General features: G+C 32.6%; 1 protein-coding gene across 1 annotated transcript in view; it reads right to left on the bottom strand.

Annotated features, from left to right (window-relative positions):
- Positions 1–25117, bottom strand: part of LOC118185142 (metabotropic glutamate receptor 4-like) — a 96795-nt gene that overhangs the window by 12745 nt on the left and 58933 nt on the right. Inside the window, exons 3-4 of the mRNA XM_085806978.1 lie at positions 19076–19609; positions 11885–13135 (exon numbers count right to left, since the gene is read on the bottom strand). Of these exons, the coding sequence (XP_085663104.1) occupies positions 11885–13135; positions 19076–19568 (1744 nt within the window). The 5' untranslated portion in view covers positions 19569–19609. The remainder of the gene's footprint in view (positions 1–11884; positions 13136–19075; positions 19610–25117) is intronic.

The following is a 25117-nucleotide window of genomic DNA, read 5'->3' as shown; positions in this document are numbered from 1 at the left end:
GTGGATCGAGTCCCCACGAGGGCACTGCTCATTTTTCAAGTCTACCTCATAAAAAATAACTAATGTCTCTATAACCTTAATTTTGTATTTAAAGGCAAGATATTTAAAATGTCTCATTATAGATTTAACATACTGATTAGAAACAGAAAGTAATAAAAATATTCATCTTTGAAATAATGTTTGGATTTTTATCATTAAATATTTGAAAGTTTTCTATACTTCAATAATTTTTTTAAGTCACATGCTTAAAAATTACAGTATAAGCTTAAAAATGCTGTATTTTTTTAAGTCACTGTATGCTCATGTTTAAAAATAATCCCGAAAATAATACTGAGCTTTCTGATGAAATTTTAAATTTCTCAAAGTCTCCGAAACAGTGATGCATTGCAGGGCACAGTTAGATTTGTACAGTTTAAATTTACTACTCACATTCATTTACCTGGCAAATGTTTTTAACATTGTGAGTTTCTAAATTAGAAAAACACTTCTAACTAAATTGTGTATTGCTTTATTTTCAATAACTTCAAAATTTTAACCAAAAGAATTTCTTAGATTTTCAGTACAACTGAAATCTGTACTTACTTGAACTTTAAAAGGATTTTGGGAAGAAAGATTATAGTAAATTCTAAATCTTCCAAAAGAAACACATTGAGTTAAAATTAGTAGATAAATCCTCGTATATGAAACAAAATGTTTTCAGTTACCAAAGACAAATTTTCTCTCAGAATTTGCAGCTCTTTAAAAATTTTTTCTTTCCTACAACTATGCCTACCAGCGAGAGAGAGGTCATGTCACTGAGAACTGGTAGTTCGGTCTGGGATTCTAATCTCGGCGAAGGGGGTGGCTGCATGAGCGTTTTCGTCTTTTTTCTTATGTGTAATAATGTTCCTTAATGTGCATACGAGCCTGTTTCATTTAGAAAGTCCTCCACGAAGGCAATCCTCATCTTATATCTTATCATCGAAGGCAATCCTCATATTATATCTTATCATCGAAGGCAATCCTCACCTTATCATATATATAGCCATCGAATGCTTTGCTATAATCAATTAAACCAAAATAAAACCTTCGAATAGTCTTGAGTTAAAAGAATATTTATGCAAAAATTTGCTTTGGGTAACATCGTAATATGTCCTCTGAAATTAATTATAATAAAATATTTTACACTTTATTTATGTTACATTATAAATATTTTATTTTTTACTAAATGGAAATTGTTGACACTATTTGTAAATATTTTTAACAATATGTAAATATTTTTAACAATTTAATTTAATACAAAATTTGTAAATATTTAAAAAAATTGTAAATATTTTTAACAATTTAATTTAATACAAAATTTGTAAATATTTTTAACAATTTAATTTAATACAAACTTTGTAAATATTTATTTTTAGCTACTCGACAAACGACAAACGTCCAGTATCCAAGAGAAACATTAAATTTTAAAATTGCACATAATTATCGCCCTCATTTTTCCGAGTGGCTACAGTGCTGATGTCAGCAACAATGGCAATAGTTATATATCAGCAACAACGACTACGTGCCGTTATTGCTGATATAGTGCGAGAGATTGCCGATTTTATGCGATTTCATCAAAAAAAAAAAAAAAAAAAAAAAAAAAAAAAAAAAAAAAACATTAAAAAAAAAAAAAAAAAAAGATTATTCGAATTTTGTAAAAAACGCTTCGAAGTGCACTGGATCTTATCTAGATGCACCCTATGTACCAAATTTCCTAGCCCTGAATCTATTAGCTTACGCGCAGCACGAACGAAAGACACACACACACAGAGACAGACATACTCTTCTTCTATTGTGTATAGAGATTTTGCAAGCTGCGAGTAATTCTCTAAAAGCTAAGGAGACATTTGGTTAAACATTTTAATTCTAAACTATGTCTTTATTTGGAGATATAAATGTATACTATGTGGTCTGGGTATTTTTTCAAGGTTATACACCTGGGCATTTGAAATTTATAGACTTTACTTAAGCGGATATTAAACTGAAAAATCTGATTTCTGAGATTTAAAAAAAATATGAATTTTCAAAGCAAATTAGGGTTTCCGAAGTTATAGGAAAAATCCTTGCCTCATCAAGTAAAGAGACTGGCTTCTGAAAGGAATTAGATAACATGTTTGAAAGTGAATTCACAGATCATTTTGAAAACATTAAAAGTTGACAAATAATGCTGAAACGCCTAATCTCGTTATTTTTAAAGTTTTTTTTTAACTCTTCATCTATATTAGCAGACAAACCCTTGATTATTATGCATTTCTAGGTTTTAGTTCGGGAGGACTGACAGCTCTGGTTTGGGAATTCTTCCTTTCGATTGAGTTGGTTCAGAGTTATCTGCCTTTCATCTGTCAGATTGCATTGAAGAATAAATGGTCGTAACCGGTTTAAATAATTTCCCTAGCTTTGCATGACTGTAAATAAGAAAATACTAAATTATTATTCAACTAAAATTTTCATTAATAAAGCCTTCCTTAATGAAAAGAAAATTTATAGACTGCTGATTTATACACTGCCTTTCATGGTGCAGTGCTTCATTTACACTGCAGTCATTCACACTGCTTCATGGTGAATTGCTGCACCATGAATGCAGCCAGCAACAAACATCAAATTTTCATGAAATGTACCACATGCTGGCATATGCGCGTGATTATCATTTATCATGTCTTTGCATGCGTGCAAAACAGGTATGAATAACGCGATCCGTATTGCGTACAACGGACTTCTCATTTGGAAACTGAATTTAAACGTTACTTGTTGGCAGTGTTATGCCGCGCGTAAGAACACACTACTATTAGCATGCTTCGAAATTCAGCCGCGACAGGATGGTTGTCTATCGGAGCGGAGGTTTATCATTCAGGTTTATCGTCGCGGACCAACCGATGTGTTGGTTGGGATCCCATGCCTGTCAAGTGAATATGGAATCAATGGGTTAGGACAACCATACTGAACGCTGCGCGTAAAACTCGATAACTAACCCCGTCCGTAACCTTGACCTTGCAGCCGAATGGGCGTAATGCCACCGTTACATTTTTGACGCTGTAAGATCCGTGGCTGGGTACTATCTTCGTGGCATGCGTGACGCCATCTTTCAACAAGATAATGCACCACTGCATGTTCCCCGTGTTGTCTTGACCTTCTTCGATACAGAGGATATTCGATTATTGTACTGGCCAGCACGTTCTGTAAATCTCTCAGCCACTACGAACGTCTTGTCGTGAGTTGTCGAGAGCCTGGCACTACGATAGATTCTGGCATAGAGATTAAGCCTCATGGAATGAAGTACGCGTATCTGTGATCCAAGCTCATTTCAACTCTACGCCCACTCTGAAAAAAATCATTGTTACGGCCAGCGGTGGCTGTTACGGCCAGCGGTGGCAGTACTATGTACTGAATTCTGCATGCTGTGTACCCCAAACCACTTTTTGTAAATTTAATGATGTTTTCGTACATCTTTGGAAATTTTGAATAAAAAACTTTAATTTTTTGCAGGTATATCTAGAATTACATCTACTTTAAGGTGGTGGTAAAAATTTTATTGGTTATAATTCAAACGTTTATTTTTACTAAAATTATTACAAAATACAAATTTTAAAAATAAAGTAGAAAATATTTGCGAATTGCATTTGGACTGAACCTAAATTTCGAGCTATGGAAGAAGGAATCAAGTAAGTTGAATAAAAATGAGCTATTAATAAATATATACGAAATTCAATAAACATGGAGGAGCTATTTTTTTAAAACCCACGCGTGCGATTTTTACAAAACTTGATACTTTGCATAATTTGATTCGCAGAATCAAAATATGAAAAAGTTAGGTATGCTATTTCAGAAAAAAAGTCCGATTTGTTTCAGAATACCCAGTTAGAACAATGCTATATGTAAATCTAATATATATCCTAAGTCGCGCTTCCGAGACATGAAAAAAAGCAAGTTAAATTTTTCAGGCGGTCCAGTAGAACGGGAGATATTTGTTTTTGTACAAGGTATACAATAAAATTCTTCTATTTGCTTTTCTTCCTGGTGTAGCAATTCAGCTAGCAATATAATACACATGTGATTACATTCTAAGAGGGTATACTGCAATTTTATTTGAGTAAACTTTGATATTCTTCATGTGCTTAGATTTTGCTATTTTATAATTTTAAAAGATCATTGTATAACTACAAAATTTTGAATACAATGAAAAATTATTTTAATTCTAATTTTTATTTGAATTTCACTTATGCGATACATATCACTGTTAGGAAGAACTGATCGGTAATGTACTCTTACATTCGCTCTGAAATAAATAAAAATGAAAGAGTACATTAAATATTTTTTTAACGCTACCTACAATCTTTTAAAGAAAGTCATGTGTTCAATTAAACGAAAAGTCTCTATTTTGGACTTTCAGTCTAAAGTCTTTGGAGAATTTTATTCAAAATTAAAGTCAACTTTTTTCTAGTCAAACTAATCAAGTTATTACAAAAGCAAAGTAAGGAAGCGCGATGACAATGATTGATGATTTTTACCACAAATACGTTTAAAGAATTAATACAGGAGAATTTTACAGCATTAGAAAGGTAGCAAAAAATATTTTATGTGGATGAAGGATTAAAATATTTTTAAAGTATTATGACATTCATAAAAATGTATTAAAAATTATGAATTACGTTAAAACATTGCTACCAGAGAAGACGCTTTTCCCCTGTCATAACGGTTCAATGAAAATATATGGCTAGTGAAAAAAAGTACTGAAATATATTTCTAAAACATCCATTCAAGCACTGAATAACTGATGTCGTGATTTAGTTTCTAGCAAATTGTTAGTAATAAGTTTAGAGCCGCTTTTTTTTTTAAATGAGTATATCAGAAAGCAAACTGTTAAGCTAAGCCAATTTTCTTTCTTCGATATTTTCTGTTTAAAGTATAGCATTATCTCCACAAGTAAAAAAATCTTTAAAATCCAAAAGGGCGCTTTTTAATCTATTTGCCATTACTTTCAAACAAAGAACCTTACATATGACTTTATACCTTTTTTATATAAGATTTTAAATGAAATATAAGCGTGCTTCACTCATAATAATATATTATGTATTAAATCTGAAAAATTACCGCGTTTTATTTTCCATTACTTTGTCTTAGTAAAACGAGAACAATAAGATCCTAATTTAAATCTTTCATATATAGTTACCTCTCTTTTATACTTTGCTTTGTTACATTTCTTTGAATAATAAAAAGTAGCACAAAGATGTCACGGATATAAACATTATTTGAAAAGAAATATCTGTTCCTTGCTGTTACTTTGTGTTACAAGTTACCGATAAAAATCCTTATATTATAAGTTTGGAAGTTTCATATGAAGATAAAGATTACAAAGCAAATTAACGAACTTCTACCTTATCTAAGAAGAATTCAGTTAATGAGAAAATTCTATGACGTGAGGAAATTTTCTATTGCTTAACATTATTAGAGAAATTTCGAGCTACATTTATTAAATACACTAACTCATTACTTCCCACTTTCTTTGAATAAAGATATCACTCTCTTATAGCTCCTTTCAGTTAGAAGATTCTTATGCGCAGCAAAATACCAGCGCATCATGAGGTTTTTCTGCCGAGTTAATTACCAGATGCTCTGTAAAGGATCACACTGCGTGATGTATAGGACAGGATTACTATGGTTACGCTAGTGTAATTTGCCATTATCTTATTGCAAAGCATGGCTAATTATTAAAAGAGATAAAGGTGTATTTCAGGGTTAAATAAGTTATAATTTGCTTTTTAATCTACTGCAGATACGACAGAATATGCAGAATAGTCTAAAGATAACAATAAAAAATGAATGCCTTTTATAATGAATTTCGTTTTTATCCGTTCGTAGTTCTTGTGACATAATATGTGCATATTGGTCTCAGTTATATTTACGTATTTTGTAATAATTTTAGAAATAAGTCCTTTCAAACAAAGCATGCTCAAAATCATGTTCCATAAGTTGTTTTTTTTTTCAGTAGAAACTACTTAATATCCTATCTATAGGAAAGAAGGCGGTGTTAAACAAATAACTGTACAGCTTCTTAAAAAGCTTCAAATGAAACAAGCAAAAACAGATTTATAACATAAGTATGAAATAATTTTAAATACAGTCAGAAGCATCATTCAACAGTATGAAATAAAGCTAAATAAAGAGAATGTCCAAACAATTTATTGTAGGACACTAGTTAATGTTTAAAACAGCTGAGCTCGACTTAGTTAGATGCTGAAAATAAACTTAGTTTAAATGTTTAAATATTGTTTGCTACAATACATGCATGATTAGGGGAATAATTTTATTCTGCAAGCAAAGACAAAATAATTCCAAAACGAGCGTAGAATTTCATGCAAATCATGGAATCAAATCATAAAATTTTGTAAACGTGTGCAGTCTATAATTTGGACATTTGCAGCCGAGGAATATTATTATAAGGTATTTCTTCCGCCTTCTTAGGGAGCCTTCGGGGTGTAGTGGTCTGCACGCTCAGCGTGTAATTGAGAGGTCCGCGGTTCGATTCCCGGCGAAGGAGTTGCATATTTTTCATCTTGCCTGCTTCCAAAAAATCCTAATATCTCTACATCACAATAACTTCGAGTTCAAAGGTTTATGTAACCGAATCATTTTAAGTAACTAAAAACATTTATTAAATAGGTTGCTACTTAAATAATAAGTATATAACTACATAAACATTATATCAAAATCTCACCAGTCAAATTCTGGTAATGTAATCACTTTCAACAAAGTGGATTATGTTTTGATACATTATATTATAGTGGATTATGTTTTTATACATTATATTATAGTGAATTATGTTTTGATACATTACATTACAGTGGATTATGTTTTGATACATTATATTATAGTGGATTATGTTTTGATATATGAATGCATTTCCTTAATGTTTCCAGTTTATTAATGTTTACTGTTCTGTGACACTTTCCTAATTTCATAAAAAATTATGAAATTAAAAACGTGTCACATAACTAAAAATATTACAGTTAGTTAATATAAAAATAATTCAATAATAATAACAGAAACTAAATAAATCTGATAAAACCTGAAATTGTCGCAGATTTATTTCATATTGTTAAAATCTTTAAAAATCTTATAAAATTCGTATAAATTTGCCCTGAGGTAAACTTACTATCCTATCGTAACATGTTTTACTTTCAAGAAACTTCTATGCTTCAAGAAATACTAGAAACATAACCCACAAAGAAAAAGAGAATATTAATTATTATGCGTATTCACATCCTTCTTTAACTTCTAAGTTAAATTCTGAATAAGTTAGTAATCGCGAATATAAGTTCCAGATAGTTTGAAATAAGTTTTAAGCAAAACTTAGGCAGCATATAAAGAAAACTGCATTTAAAAATGCCAAGCAGTGAATACTGGCCGCAATGGGCGGAGAATACCTGCGGCAACAAGCAGACGAAAACGAAAATAAAGGAGGTAATCAGGCTATGCTCAGCAAGGTACTAAGAAATTCTCCCTCTTTCTCGAGAATTGTATCTTCGCAGTATAATTTTAATAGCAATTCAAAATACTGCAACAACTGAAAATCAACACTAGAAAAATATCTCACCCCGTAGAATAATAACAGGACTGCAAGAGCAAAACTATTGTAATGTAAGCATATTACTATCCAGTTTGTATGTACTTGATAAAAATAATATTGTAAAGCAGTTTAAATGATACTGAAAAGCCAGTCAACGTGTAAATGAATTAAAAGTTTAATTTGATTATATCAGTAAAAGTACTGTAAATATGAATTCAGATAATGTTTAAATGTACACATAGCTGTCATGATTTTATGTAACTATCATATGTAACTTGTACAAGACAATGTTTGTAATCAATATATCTATGCTTATACACAGGCCTTGTATGCCCATGTAATATTTATATTTATATTTTTACACGGAGGAAATATTCCCTTCTGCCAGGATGACTATTAACACTGTAAGACTTTTACAACAAAGTCAGGTCAGTGGTTATCTCAGGCGGCGCTCATCATATAAAGAAAGATAAAGAGTTTCTTAAAAGTTAAACAAAAATAGAAGAAATTAGGTTCTCAGACTAAGTTGCTTAAATTCTTCAGTCTCTGTAACCATAATAAGTAAAATTTTGCTAATTATTCAACCAAGAAGTATCTAATTAATAACTGCAGAAAGTAATTTCTTCTCTTTTACTAAAAACTGCTGACAAAACATTTGAATTCAGAAATTGTTCGAGATATTTTATTTATTTTTCATCCTTTTCAGACTTTTAAATTATTTGCTACAGGAACTATCTCTAAATATTATTTTTGTTAGCAAAGAGAAATGAAAAAATTGTTTGAAGTCACCTTAATTTTTAACTGTTAAAATGAAATCAGGAAAGAAGGTTAAAAACCGCAGCTGTTTATTTTATATTGTTTAAATAATTCGTATCGTGAAAGGTCATAGAGCAAAACTTTAGTTAAATAACAAAGGATTTTTGAATCTTAAGCTATCAGTTTGCGAACATTATTTCAACCTTTAAATAATTGATATAGCCTTGTTTTTATAATTATTACAAGCACCTTTTCACTTTTTATTTGCATTTTTCAGATTGCAAAAGTTTAGAACATTAAATGTCGCAGAAATAGTACCTGAAACTGCAGTTTAGAAACTTTTCCCAGCATCAGTTTCATTAATATATATATTTAATGTTTTAGCTTAACCTCAGTTTTAATTTAAAAATATGTTTATGAACTATAAAAGAAAATATGATCATTAAATAATACAAAAAATAAAAGTGGCTGTGACTGTATGGGCAACGGCATTTCTAACTAAAGAAATGAATGTTTTCTGAAAGCAATGTAATGAATTACTTGCACTTATTCTGAGTTTATAAAACACTGGAAAAACTCGATTATCTGTAATTCTTTTAACCGTCAGTTTTATTAACCATCAGTCATTGACACAATCCGCTTAACGGTATGAATTAACGAAAAGAGAGATCAGATTATTTGAGTGTGGCAAAGCGTATGATGGCTAACTGCTTAAGGGGATGGATGTCTTCGTAAAAGACTAAAGAAACTAAATCGCATATACGTTACGCATGGGGGGGGAAACGATGAAAAAGTGGCCCCACAAATGGTTACTCAGGAACTGTTTGGGACACAAACAGTGAGACCAACAAAAACAAAGTGAAAAATAATCGTAACCTGCCAATACCCCCCCCCCCGTTGTAGGGTTTTCCTTATTTTGCATAACAAATTTATTTTAAATTTTCATGTTCTCAACTTCTCAACTTCCCCTCACATTCTCTCGCCAGGATGTAAATTTAAAGTTAAGTGAAGTGCTATTTAATGATTATCTCAGTTTATTCAGAGCGTGTTTCGCTAGCCAAGCGCACGTTTCGTTGTTATTTCGAGGTCACGCTAGTAAGCCTCTTGGCCTTATCAGTTTAGTATCATGCCGTCTATATTTCTGTGAGTCCACCTCTTAGGCGAAATTTTGAAGTGCGTTCTTGCACTCGTTTATTTTTCAGATTTGATTTGTATTATAATCTGCATTTAGTTACCGCCGCAAGTGAACGGTGTTTTGTAATGCCGTGCTTTTTGTTAAATTAGTTTGATTTAATAAAGGGTTATTTTGCACCCTTCTTCTGTGCTGGTATTTAATTCACGCCTGCGCGAGAATTCGCCAGGTTCATTGTAGGATCTAATTTAGTTTATTTGGAAAAATAGAGATAGGTCTTACACCGTTTCACATTGTAGTTCACTGAAGGTTTCGATTTGTCAGTAGTAAATTGGACACTGTGTCCAAAACATGTTGTATTGCGGTTAGTGTACGTCTCACCACTGATATACCACTACTCCTCCATTTTACCACACCTTCATTTTTCTTGCTGAAGTTCATAATCCTTTAAATACATGTAATATGATGTACTTGTTCACAGTCTTCTGCACCGAACTTCTATTATAACACAGTATTTCTCTCGCACAGGGAATAGACGAGATATCTTATAGCAAAATGTGTAGCTCACTTCAGAATGACGATCAACGTTTTGTTCCATTGGAAAATCAGTGTGAGGTCACTTTCTTATCGAACGTACATATACACATACAAACACAGTCCAGCCACATACAATAAAATATTATAGAACTTCTGTAGAATCCATACTGTAAAATCCATAGACAGAATCTTTTCTCCTTCTTCTTACTTATTCAGCATCAGTTTTCAGATCATCACAATGAAGAATCATGGGGAGGGGGATAAATGTATGACTATACGAATGATTATAAATAGATTGTCTGTATGGACTGCTATGGAAAACTCTACGGACCATATGGAATGCATAGTCCAAAGATTTGTACCATGGGCCGGTTATAAATCTATGTGCTCCCATGGTAAAAAATCCGTTTAAGTCATCCTATTTCTGATCGAGAATATCCAGGTGTCAGTATCGGGGATTATGTTTCCTTTATTTTCTACTACCAACCAACCAAATACATTTGAAACAACTAATATTAAATGACCCTTTTCAGTGCAGAGAGGAAGCTTACTGACATTTAAACTTCAGCAAAGATTCTCCTTGTATTACTTACAGTTAAAAAATCTGTATCCTTGTAAAACTCTTGTTAAAAATCTGTATCTGTATCTTGTATGTAAAGCCTTGTATGTGGGGAGAAAGCAATTATAAACCATATTCCGAGTTAAGATCCGTTTGGGTGAGCAGCTCTGCCAGAATTTTAATGAGTCCTAAAAACGGGGTTCACTTTTGCCGAACTTGTCTTCTCGTCTAGTACAAAGCTTAGATAAAAAAGTAGTTGTACTTAGAGTTGTTTTTAAAAGCAAGAGTGAGTGTACAATTTACTATTGTCACCATTAAAGTTTCGATGGAACAAGAAGTAGTGCACTACCTCTTGCATTGACCAGCATACAGATATTCAAATGTAATATCCCACTTTTCTATGCCAAATATCTCAAGAATATTTCGAATTGTTCATGAAAATCATTTGCTTTCCAGAAATTCAAAGCTTCAAATAGTATATATATTTCATTACAGGTACGAGATGGAATATTTAGAAGTCTGACAGGATTAAAACAATTGGCCCATTTCACAAATTTCCATAGTCCTTAAATGCATGATTTATAGTCATGCTGTTTTGGAAACACTTTTCATTTTATGTTATCCGTACATAAGGAATTTTTCAATCGTGTTTTAACGTTCTTCGTTTATTTAGTATGCGTTGCGTAGGATCCAATATACCAATATATATATTTAAATTTTCTAAAATTCAAATATGAAAGTGACTTTTATTGGAGCCCGATTGAATTATGTGACTATGGCAAAATAGCAAAATATACTAACACTTTCTTTTTAAGGAAAGAGATGACTCCGTGCAGGAATTTCTAAACGAAATTGACCAATCGTGTTATGATCAAAAGCAAGAAAAGAGAGAGAGAGAAATCATTATGCAGGAATTTCTAAGAGAAATTGACCAGTCACGTTACACACGAGCAAGAACGAGAAAATGCCATGCATTTACCCGTTTAAAAGTCAGGAATAGAATCTGAGAATGAAGTACCAGAGTTTCGAGGCTTTAGCTAGTCGGCTGAATTACAGAAAACTCTCTATTTTTTATTTTAAAAAAGACTTTTTTTAAACCCTTATATGAATATCTATCAAAAACCGACATGTTATGTAGTGTAACTAAGCAAACTAGTTGTTGATGAAAATTGCTCCTATTATCGTGTCTTGCGAAAAGAAATATCATTAAATCTCAATGCAGCAGACATCTTTGAAATATATGGATAATTTATCTAACACCTGGGTTGAGGAAAAAATCAATTAATGTGATTTAATATTTTCCAGTTATACTTACCATCTGATAATGTAGCTGCATCCATCCTATTTGATGAAGTTGTTGGATTATTATACTTGTCGGTATTCATCAATGACTGGCGAACATTTTTTTCAGGATGTAATAAAATAATATAAACCTTGTTAAAGAAGAGGCATAAAAGCGTTACGGTTGCACTCAGACTCACAGTAGCAGACATCATGAAGACATTGATCTCCACATGAGATGAAGTTGTGAAGTATATAGGGATGAATGCTAGCCATATAATGCAGGTCGTATACATGGTGAAGCCAATAAATTTGGATTCATTAAATGCTTCGGGTATTTTTCTTGTCAATACGGCGTAAACAGTGCAAACAGCGATTAGAATCATGGGATAAGCAAAAGCAACCATATATGTTGCATCAACAGCAGCTGCACATACTAAATGATTTTCGTCTCGAGTGCGGTAATAGTGAATAGCGCTAGGTGGAATGAAACCAAGCCACATCGCTGATATGACAACTTGCACCAAAGTTATGCAACCACATATAAAAAGCTGCGATTTTGGACTTATAAAACTTGGCCGTTTTGCACTGCAAGCACCAGCTTTAAAAATGCGAGCAATTCTATTAGTTTTAGTGAGCAGAGCACTATAAACCACAGTGAAACATAACCCAATACCTATCTGTTGTGCACCACATCGAAAATCAGTAGGTTTTTGAACAAGTATAAATGTCATACAGTAGCACATTAAAATACCCATAAGTAGAACATAACTCAGCTCACGTCCAGATGCTTTTACTACAGGAGTATCATTGTGTATGATAAAAACTGTGACTGTAAAAAGAGTTGCTACGATTCCTAAAGTCGAAAATGTCATAGCACCTATTGCCCATCCGCTATCAATGCGCATATATCGAAGAGGAATTTCTTCACACTCTGTTCTGTTTTCATTCGGCAGATACCCAAACGGGCATTCGAAGCACATAGTTTCTGTTTCCAGAACTTGATATTTAGTACAACGAAGGCAGTGCCAGCAGCATCTTTCACCCTCTACAAACTTTTTCGCTTCCCCTTTAATACAGGGCCAGCTGCAAACAGAAGGTGGCATTTTGGGCTCTTCCAGGCGAAACTGTACTTCCGAAAGATTGAGCTCTAGTAGGCCATCTTCATATTTCCCGACGCATACCCACTCATAATTACCTGGGGATACTTGCTTAAAATGAATAATATTGTATCGAGCTGGGCCATCTCCGTTTGAAGAAAACTGAAATTCATCACCGTTCAGACCTAGGAAATATAAGACAAACAACGATTTGTAAGTTGTCAATGAAACATTGACTCACACGAACACAAAAAAAGATCGTAAAATGTTTTCACATGCATATTTATTACATAATGACAAGTTATAGTGGTGTCCAAAATCAATTTTACGTACATAAAAGTAATGATATTTAGGGAAGTACTCAATATGATTTCTGCTCATGGATTACGCAAAGTGCAATTCTAATCATAATTGAATATCACTAGTAAAGTCAATTTGATCAATCTGCTTCTAAAATTCAGATAATGGTGAGAAATTATCCAGACTGGGAACGAAAATTTGCCTTAAACACATGTTTTTAACGAATTTCTGCAAATAAAGCTTGATTTCAGTATTTTTATGGTCAAAAGAGGTTTTTATATCTCCAAAATATCATTTGGAAGTGCAAAGATGAGCGATGTTCTAGCCTGTTTAGAAACAAGGAAAACGATTATGATAAGACGGTTAAATAGTAGAAGCTAGATAATCTTTTTCTTCTGGAAATACAATGATGGAAAAAAATAAAGAAACAACTAAATAAAAGGATATTTTGCGTTAATTCTATTAAATGTAATCCAGTGGAATGTAGTTTGATTGGAAGATCAAGGTCAGCGTTGTCATGCAGTCTTCACTGCACAGAAATATACAAATATTTGCGACCGTTCTTTCGGCAAGAGTGGAAAATACTGCAAGCGGTCGTATCAAATTTTAATTTCAAGGATCGTACGAGTAGCTGGATAAAACTTTCAGAGATAAATTAAAAGTAAAAATACTTTTCTTTACAGGGTTTGGAAGTCTAGAATTTATAATTTGGGGATAAAGAAGGAATATAAATTTATTTTCAAGTTTTAAGTGACGATGGATTAGTAGGAATTAATATGAGTATAGGACGATGTACATGCTGGTCAGAGGAATCTTATCCGCACCCTTGGCATACGCAAAAATGTTTAGGGTCATTTTTATTAAATACAATAATCTGCCAACTGGTGGTGATTAAAAAACGAAATTTGTTGAAAAAAATGTACCGTCGGGCAAGTGAGTCGGTCAGTTGAGTTGTCAGGCAAAGAATATGATGCACTTAAAAACACACTATTATCTACAGTGTTCCAAATCTCATTCTTCTAATCTAGCTTAGGCAAAATCGAAGGAAATCTTGTGTACATCAAATCTCATTTCAGGGATCATCATTTCAACAATTAAATCCTTTATAACAGCAAATCATGGAACTTGTTGATGCAAAAAATCACACTGATAAATTAGGCTATGTTTTAAAAAGACGGAAGGCAAAGTTTCAAACATGCATTTGCTAAATTCAACACTGTTTTTGAATAAAAAATACTGTGGCGTCCAAGCTATGTGGAAAATGTCCCTCATCTTAACTGGAACAGCGCCCTATTTGAACCTGAAGAAGTGTTAATGATAAGTCATGCAGTTTTCTTTAAGTGTGCTCTAATAACTGCAGTAGATGCCGAGAGAAACTTCTCACCATATAAAAGGTTATGTATTGGCAAGAGAAGATCTTTCACTTTCGAAAATATCCAAAAGCACTTAATAATTCAATGTAATTGCAATGCATTTGTGTAAAGTTGAAAATTCCGAAGACAAAACTCGAGTGAAAGGTACGTATAATTGTTTGAGTTTTAATTGATTTGTCAATGTTTGTCAATTGCGTCATTTTTTATATTATTAATTTTTACTTTTGGGGGACTTTTAAATTATTTAGGTCATTTTTTCCGTTTTAATTGCATTTCCTGGCCGTTTTTAGGAACATTTTCAGAGAAATGTTTGGGTCATCAAATATGGGACCTGCTAATTATATTACACGAAACATTTCTTGCTTTAAAGAATGATTAGACATGATAAATGGATCACGATTCTTAATTCCACGCATTTTAGTAACTGTAATCAAAATTGAAATATACCAATAAATTTTAACGGGGAGAAAGTACTACTCCGCCATTTGCAACTCATAGTTATTTGTGAAAGAGTAGACTTTTATGCTAACTCACGAAGCCTCTATTAAAGAAAAATTTCGATTTACTTATTGATACACAGATGTTATTATTACTTTCAATAACGAAGGAATTATCGAAAAAGCATAATTTTCCTCAAACGACTAAGTAATACTAGCGACAATGAAATAAGCTGATTATTTCATCGCATTGTAAAAGAAAACAAATTATGTTATTTGACAATAGAAAGATTATTGAATTTTAAAATTGTTAAAATTATTAACTGGAAATCAAACATCTCATCAATTAAACATCAAAACATAGAATAATGTTTTGACATTATCACCAACCAACTTCACTTATTTAAAAATAGTTGCACAAAAGTCAAGATATTCATAATTAAATTAAATTATTTATTACCGCAAATAAAGAAAGTAAAATATTCATCAATTGCTGAACAAACATTTCCAAAACCTGAACATCACTTATTAAAGTTAACAATGAAGAGATTAATTTAAACCTTAACAGGAGGTCAATGCCGAATGTTCAACTCATATAAATATGTTATAAGGTATTCTCGTCCATCTTCCAGCACGCCTTCGTAGTGTAACAGTAGCATACTCGGTGCGTATTCTAGAGGTCCAAGTTCGGACAGATTATGATATAAGTCTGATTTTCGCAAAGGTTTTTGCCCGAATGAAAATCGACAGTTATTGAAAAATATTGCTGAGAGATGAGGTTCATTTTCACCTGAATGGTACGTCAGTATTCACAAATGTAGAATTTACGGCCGATTTCAAAATAGCTCTATGCTTTGTCAGAATATCACTCCTACAAATTCTGTTACTTGCACCGTTACTGGTGAGATGTACAAGCAGATCCGAAAACATTTTTCGTTCTTGAATTGCAGCACAGACTGCGTTTGGACTCGACAGTTTTTATACAAGGTAGAGCACGGCTATATATTCTTCGTTCCGTGCAAAAACTTTAACTGCAACCTTTCGGTAATGGGAGGTTATCGGCAGATATTTTCTGACGGAATGGCCGCCTTGTTCCCGGCTGACCCCATGTAAACTTGTGACTGTGGGGTAGCCTTAAATCTGTCGTGTATACGAGCAGCATTACAAGCCTGAGTGCCTTAAGAGAGAGCATAAGATGGGAGCTTTTATAAACATCAAAACTGATAATTTACGAGCAGGAGTAGAGAACGTAGTTTATCGGATGCGATATCTTGCACATATGGAAGGTCAGTACATCCAAAATTTATCACGTGGTCCGAGATCCTAATGTTGGTTAATAAAAGGTTATTTTCTGTGGCTTGTACTATATGATATTTATTTCTATATGTGCCTGTTTTATTATTGAAACATTAGTGACATTTTGCGTAATCCATTTTCCGTTCATTTATTGTAATTATTGACCAGATTTCGGTTTCGACAGCACCAAAATCTCTCCTATCGGCGACTTCTGACATTAAATCTCGTTTATGTTTTTGTGGAAGTCCTTGTGTTTTCTTGGATGTCTGTGTATGAAATATGGTTTCAATCTGGTCATTAGTTTTAACTGCAGAAGCCTTCAAACAGAGAAAGTTGTTTTATAACCGCCAGTATATTTAAACAAAAAGATCTATTAAAATAATTCACATTTTTACCAAGATGTATTTTAACTCGGTATTGTACAATTTCTTTTGGTATTTTTAAATTTGTTTCAGGTAACTTGCAATACTTTTTATGTAATAATTTCATACCGAATTTGACACAATTTGGAATTAGTCAGATGAAGGATTAATCAGTGCATGTAAAGGAAGATTTGACGGGACTCTAATTGATTACTCCAAATGATTAGTATGTCGTAAAAGAAAACATTCCATAACGATCAGTTTCCTAACATTTGATTAACTTTGAATCAAGATTTGGCAGTTAACCTATAAATGATATTCATTTTTAGAAAATAGTTAACTTCCTTTGCAATCCTAATCATTTACGTTTTTTTCCCTACTTTTTGTTTATTTATTCATTTATTTCATATTCTTGATGAATTGTCAGCTAGGGATTCATACTAAGTTATATTAAAATAAATATTTGTAAAACATCAAGCATTAACATATAGAGGCTATTGTGAATGTTTTATTATTGAGGTACAGCTTTACAGGTTTGCTGAAAACAAGCTGGGTATATATTGCAAGCAATAAATTTCATACTAAATAGTGTTTCAGTAATCTAGGAAAACGATGAATCAAGGCCTTTGGCGAAATTCGTAAATCTTTCAAAAATCTAAGTAAAAATATTGCTGCCCATTCGGGAAAAAGCAATCATTATGTCAAAAAATAAAAGTATTCTTTTGTCAATTATTACTTGTATTATAATTAATGTGATACAATAATACAATGTACACTAAATAAATACAATGTACACTATACTCTATGGGAGTGACCACAATTTCTTAGAACATAAATATCCTTTGTTAGTAAACATCATCTCTATAAAACGTTCACCTTCAAAATCAAAATCAACTAGAACCATAGAGGATCTTCTTGATAAAGACTATCTGAACATTTATTTGAATTAAAAGGTTCTACTGTTATTCACATATTGAAAAGAATTTTGTAGCAGTCTGATTGTTTTATGCCTAACACATTTCTTACTTTTAGGAAACAGATAGTAGAACATTTAAAGTTAGGGAAAGATTAACGAAGAGAGTACATGTGCTAATCTTATTATTAATTATTTATTAATTATTATAATATATTATTAATTATTTGATCTGGCTGAAATTTAACCTTACGTCTTTCACTTCCGCTCTATATAACTAAAAGTATAAATATTGCTATTTTTTACCCTTAAAGCGAATGAAAGTATAACATGAATATGCGTTTTCTCCGAGAAACTTGAAAATATTCTCTCCTGCATAAAATAGTTACACAAATTACTTTTATTATTATATAAACAGTAAATGCTTTATAAATTTATCTGCTCATTTCTTGAATTAAAATAGCTCAATGCATAAAAATTTTAAAACTTTACAGCAAATAAATGCTAAAAAATGATAAAATATTCTATTATTTGTCTTTATAAAATATCGTCATAAGGAAAAATAAAGTATGATTATATTGTAATTTGATCTTTTTCCAAATTACAGTAGGGATAATCTTTAAAGTTACATTTATGTGTTCATAAGTATAATTTATGAAGCATAAATTGTTAAAAATTGAATACATAAGATTGGTGAATTCAAAACGTATATGATCTGAGGAATTTTTACACTATTTCCTATTACTTTGATAAAACGGAACTTTTGCCAAGAGAAGATATTGTTACGAATTTGGTATTTAAAAAGCTAATGTTAGTTCAATTATAAATTAAATGGTTTTATTTCTCGCGCAGTGCAGCGCGTGACGAATATTAAAAGATAGCTAAGCTGGAAAATTGAAAATACAAGAGCGCGTGCATTAAATAAATAAATAACTCTTTTTCATTTCGAGAAAGTACTGGAAAATTCTAGCGCGTGATTTTAAAATGTTATAAAAGGAGGAAAACATCTCAGTTTGTAGTAGTTGCTTAGTTTGTTGTTGTTTAGAAAACTGCTCTTGTTGATTGTAGCGAATTCGCGGATTAGATTTCTTTAGCTGTTTTGAATTACGTTCTATTGGACATTTGAGTAGTTAAAAGATAACTACTGTGAGATATTGTAATACTGCATGATAATTTGAGAAGATTTAAGCATTTTTGTTGTGATCATAATAAATTTTTGTTCATTTTGCATCGGACTTGTGCATTAATTTCATAACGAACCCGTACGCACGCAACAATATTAAGTGTTTTTTGGAAATGAATATGCATTAATTTCATAAAGAGTAACTAGATATTTAAAAAAAAACTCAATTTTTTTTCTTTAAGAAAAACAAAAATAATTAAAATAATTCTCACAAGAAAGCAGAGTAGAATAACGTGTAAAAATTTTAAGTGCTATACGTACCTTTAAACGAAACCTTTTTTAAAAAAGAGAGCAATTTAGATCCATTGATAGGCTTCATTTCCTCGCAAATTCCATACTCTCCCTTGCATGTATCTTGATGATATGCTTTCAGCGCATATGCGAAAGCCAGTACCGCATCGCTAACAAACTGAAGCTGTCTCTCTGCTTCATACCCTTTGACAGTCGACATAACTTCATTTCCCGTGCACAAATTTTCCCACTGGTTATAGGGTGTTACTGTACTATTGGGCCATTTGCATTTAAATAAATGCTCCCAAAACTCCGTAAACCATGGATTCCTTGTGTTGTTCTCCACAGTGAGACCCAAGAAATACTCTTCAAACCCTGGAACAGGATGAGCTCTTGGCTGCACAGAAAGTGTGCCTTCTACTTGCTTTTCATTTGTTTCATAGACTAATGCTCGTGCACTCCAACCATCACTTCCTATCCAGGAAAAGATCCCTGTAGCATTATTTCTTCTTACAGCTCTCATTACACCTGCAACTTCCTGATCTGATCCGAAAATGATTACACCTATAAAATAGTTTTAAGTAAAGAATGAATAAAATACCTAAATATGAGTAAAGCCAATCATTTATAAAATTCTGCAAAAATAAAAACTCGGATTATATGGATGTATGTCTATGTGTACACGACTTTAAGGACCTGTGTACGTACTGCATGAAATCAATTGAGTTGAAAATAACTATACCTACACCATTAAATGAATAAAATATAATTTAATTTAACATACAATATCTTAGAAAATAAAAAAATACAAACATATTATATGACATCTGTCTGTATCTCAACTGACACTCATGGTTTATTTATAATACAATGGAACATAAGGATTTGGCCAGAAATTTCTCAGTTTCTTGATGACTTCAAGCGTTAAACTGACTGAGTTACAGAAACTGCCATCTTAGGCTTCCTAATTCCTTTTTATTCATTGTGAAGCTCATCAGCTCCCATTCCCATTCAGTTGAATAAAATAGCAATAAAGTTTCCTTTCATTTAAATATCTTTAGTTATCAGTTAAATGATACAGTAATGTGGCCACCGGTAAACATGCAGACTTGAGTAGTTCTTCCCCGTTCCATTCTCATAGGTGGAATGTGATGGCTGTATGAGGGAATCGTAATTTTCCTCATATGCAATATACAAGTATATAAAACCTAGCTCCTCTTAAACCTCCTCTCCAAAGGCACATTATCCAACCTATAATTCCTTGCATAGTTTTCTGTAATAAAATACTCCAGTCCTTTATAAACCCATCCGAAACATTAAAATTTTTAATATTATTTAATGAACGACATTATCATAAAACTTTGAGAACGCCTAGGGGTTTGATGATCGTTCGGAAAAAAAAAAAAAAAAAAAGACCCCCTCAAAAAAGGACAATTCATTACAACCCTCATTTTAGGTTACAATACGTATTTAATTACGACAAAGTATACAAGTACTATCTACCTTAGGATAGATGTCTTTGTACAAATTTTGATAAAGCTAATAGGCTTGTTTTTACATACAATGCAGCCAAAACTGCGTAAAGACCGGTGTGACAAACTGCTTCTGAGAGGCGTCTAATCTGGAAAAAATTGCTACCGTTTACTAGTTTTAATCACTAGATTATTGATAGGCATCATAATAGGTTTAGAAATATTTTATTTTTATTGTGGTTAATGGACTCCTTTATAAGCAATTTGGATGTCAGAAATCAGTGAAAAGGGAGAGTGAAAAAGGAGAATCAGTGAAAAAGGAAAATTTTGGTTGAAACAATGCGAAAATGTAGATAGATTTTATGTTTATAACGGAACGGAACTAAAAAAAAAAAAAAAAAAAAAAAAAAAACCAGGAATCGGCTCGAAGAAGCAAAAAATATCCGACAAACACTTTTCTATTTATTACACATCCTTTATCCTTCGATAAATGTAAATTTCAGTGCTTATTTAAAATTGATGAATCAACAGAATTTCTACATTTATCAAAGTATTCCCAAAAGGACGAGTTGCGATTTGCCCCTACCCCTCTATACAGTAGAGGAAGCTCTTGAATCTGACAAGGATTCTCTTTACAATAGAAAAATACAATAGACAGTAGAGGAAATTCTCTATACATACAATAGAGGCAATCCTGAATTTTGCCTGTGTCCATCAGACGATAAAGACTGGAAGAAAACAAGATTATTAAGATTTTAAACATGAACATTATTTCAGTGTTTCTCACATCAGTTTTGCTGATGAAAAATGCGCATATGTGTATAGCTTTTGATCATTTCATATGATTAGAAATGCTAATTTCATTAGATTTCCTTCTGTGATTGCCTGGCTGTTACATTTTATTTACTATTAGAAGCACAGTTTCATAATGAGGTTTTATAAGAATATAAAACAAGACAGCAAAACATTAAGCTCTACCAACCGAGGTGAAGAGGACTATTGATAATTGCAGGAAAAAGACAGATATCAGTGTAAAAGTGCACGGGGGAAAGTCTTCACTGTCATAACAAGGAAAGCTATCAGATACCCTAATGTAGACCGCAACGAAGCTTTTTAGCATGAAGAAGCGTGTGAACAAAACAACAAAGTTGTTGCATTTCGCAATCACACGTAAATTCAGAAGTAAGTACATATAGTGGTGCTCATGCTCACAGTATGTGGCTCCATAAATTGGCAAACGCAATGTATCTGTGAATTACAACGGCGTTGTGCGAAAAGACGTTTTCCTGGAAAATGGAAATGTATATAAGACGTTTCTTTTTTAACAGTATACTACAGAGCACCGGAATTTCGAGCATTAAGAAGTGGTGGTTAACAGTAATAAGTATGTTATTTGATTTGCCATATTGCTTGTAATTCTCATGATGTGCTACAAATATTAATGAAGGAAGTATTTTTGAAGTAATTTGATGTATATAGAAATACTATTATGCTAAATCTATTACGCAGATTTTCACATCACAACAGCGCTTTGGAGGGATGTTTGAACTCTTACAAATATTTGTTAAATGTATTATATGTTGGCAAAATTAGCTAGAAAGGACCGAAATGAAAACATTTTGTTTTGTAAATAATGTGTGTGCTGAAATAGGTAGTGTAAATGTTGACATGAGGAAGTTATGAGCAGCAGGGAGGTGAGAAAAGCAAACAAAGTCAAATGAAATAAACATTTGAATGATTCAGTATTTTATAATAGGTGCTTAAAAGTATGGCCAGTAATGCGAGAATTATAGCAGCGGCGTATGGTTTGGCATACATTAGCAAAGACCTCAAGAGTTTTAAGCATATTTCAAGCAAAAGCTGACAACAGACAATTAGGTCTTCATCATACATTCAATAGGACTTTCATGGGTCTTGTTCTTAATGAGCCCAAGCAGAAAAATTCCGTGCATATCAAATCTGGTGACCACTGGGACGAAGGAATAGGTCTAATCTGTCGCATCTATTCGAGACCATAAATAATGTCGAGTTAATTTCTGAAGTTAACTGCTGAAGGGAACTGGTGTGCCGTCATGCTGGATCCACATTCGGGCATGAAGAGCTAGAGGAACACCAGGAAGAGGTTTGGCAAGATATTCAGATAGAAAAATGACATACGTGCGGCTTTTCAAGTGAATAGTAAACTATATAAAAAATCCTACTAAATAGTTGTATACCACCTCGGCCCAAACACTAATGGAGAATCTTTCCTAAAAGACTTCAGATACTTCAGATTTTTGTATTAACTAACATTTTTTTTTACAGAAAAAGGAAGAAAGGGAGTTAATCATTCAAAATCTGGTAATATATAAAAAAATAATGTTACGTATAGCAATTAATAGAATTTGAAGCTTTCATGACTAGTAAATGTCCTTATTAAATTAAGCTCTTTTACAAAGATGTATTTGTTGACTTTTAGAAAAAAATATAAAACATATTAGAAAGAGGAAGCTGCGTATGTTTAAAATTCTATTAACTGCCTTACGTAGAATTAATTTTCACTAATTACCAGATTTTGAATGCTTAAATTTCCGTCTCTGTTTTTCAGTATGTATAAGTTAATGCAAAATCATGAAATGTAGAGGTAAAACTATTACTTCTTCTGTGCTCTCAAATCATTATGCAAAAATTTATTGAACTTTTTTTGTTAGAAAACTCGTATATGCAATGCTATCATCATCCTATGATTTGTAAGTGCTTTACTTTAAATCACGATATTTTGTACGGTGATGCTTTAAAACTGCGAAATTTTTGCACCGCTTTACTTTTGTCTGCACCACTTTATTTGTTTTTCACGAGGTTTTTCTACCATAATGAGTTTATAAATGCGATGTTTACTCTTTTTTTTCTTTTCTCCCTCGATGTTTTTGTAGGACGATGTTTCTCCTCTTGCGTTGTTTTCTCCACGATGGTTTTATTCACGGTATTTTTGCTGCGATATTTTCACTTGGAATCCCAGTAAATAATTTAATGGATGTAGACCTAAACTAAAATAGGCCAAGTAGGGCGTGGTTATAGTAATTAGCGGTAGTTATGGAAATTAGATATAGAATAATTATCTGTGAGGCTTATTTACTAATTAAATAGTGTAACTTTTTTATATAATACAGTAATCAAACTTCTTCCTCTCATTTTCTAAATTGGCTCATCATCGGCCAAGCGGTACTGCAGACTGGTAGTTAGACCTGATTTCAGGAGAACGGCTAGCTGCATTATCGTTTTCGTGGTTTTTCCCATGAGTAACGTGAATAGGAGCCAGTTATGGCAGAAAGTGCTCCACGAGAGCATGGCAGGTAGCTGCTCTCATGGGCAGATAGCTCTCATGCGCTTTCTGCTCATCAAATAAACCAAATCATTCTGAAAATTCATTTATTAGAATAACAAATTATAAGATCCTACCAAGTTTTAGAACAAAAATCTAGTCTCATATTTGGGGGTCTCATATTTGAATAAATATACGGTATTACGTTTTAAGTTACCGAACTCTCTGCAAAATTTTAAATTACTCTTTATTCTAAGACGTATTTAAGAGGCCAAAGGGCCGCAAAGAGCTCCCAAGTCACAGTTCAAAAGCCAGTACCTGATATATACGTTCGTGCAATGTGTGTCTCCTTCCCTCAAATTAGTAATTTATGCTTACAAATTCTTGTCAGGAATAGATTCTTGAAGAAAATTTGGTCTTGAAGCTCCTACTTGCTAGAATTAAGAGAGATACAATTTGTTTTTGTACATCGTGCATGCTAATCAGCTGTACAGTTAGATTTTAAATTTGCTTTTACATGCGAATTTCAAATATAACTGTAGCACAGGATGTGCTACAGGGTGAAAGCCACTAGCAGAGGAACTAGATCTTTTTTTTTTTTTTGTTTTACATTAGCTACTGTATTAAAGTTAAATTTATCTGCTCGCTTTTATATTTATAATGCTCTTCATAGAATAATTCATAAGTCTGGGAGTTTTTGAAGTAAATGCGTCAACTAATTATCCTCCCCAAATTTAACCTATCGTAAATTAATAAACATTTCCAGCTGCCGCCCAAACGGTAAAGTGGTTAGCGTCGCTGACTGCTGTGCCGAAGGGCCCGGGTTCGAATCCAGGAGAAGGCATAGATGTTTGTAAATGTATAGTGTCGGTGCGGCACTCTAAATATGCGGCGAGCGAAAAGTCCTTTTGTGTGGTTTGGTGGAAGGGGAGAGAGGTGGAAAACCCTGGAACCCGTCCCCCTGGGGTGCTTTCCATCAAAACTGGGGGCGGAACTGAGCTAAATCGCACTGCCACCTGAGTGGTGCTCAAGGCTGTTGCCAACGGCAGCGTAATGTAGTGCCCCTTGCCACGAGGAATTTCGTGGGCTTGGGCTGACTTCGTCAGACAGATGAGCATAAACAGGAACAACACAATAACATTTTCAGCTTTCTTCAACAAGTCTGTATCATTATGAATAGCTTAGTTCCTAAACTATTTTATGCAGAAATTTTAATCCTCTCCTCTTACCAATTAAATCAGAATAAAAGGAAAATTACTTGCAGTAATGGCCAGAAGAGAAAAATAATTAGAGACTGGT

The sequence above is a fragment of the Stegodyphus dumicola genome, chromosome X1 (assembly GCF_044657685.1).
Source record: "Stegodyphus dumicola isolate Sdum_Otavi_A_Nest chromosome X1, ASM4465768v1".
Taxonomy (NCBI): domain Eukaryota; kingdom Metazoa; phylum Arthropoda; class Arachnida; order Araneae; family Eresidae; genus Stegodyphus; species Stegodyphus dumicola.
Note: the sequence above shows the minus strand (reverse complement) of the source record. Positions and strands in the feature narration are given on the sequence as shown.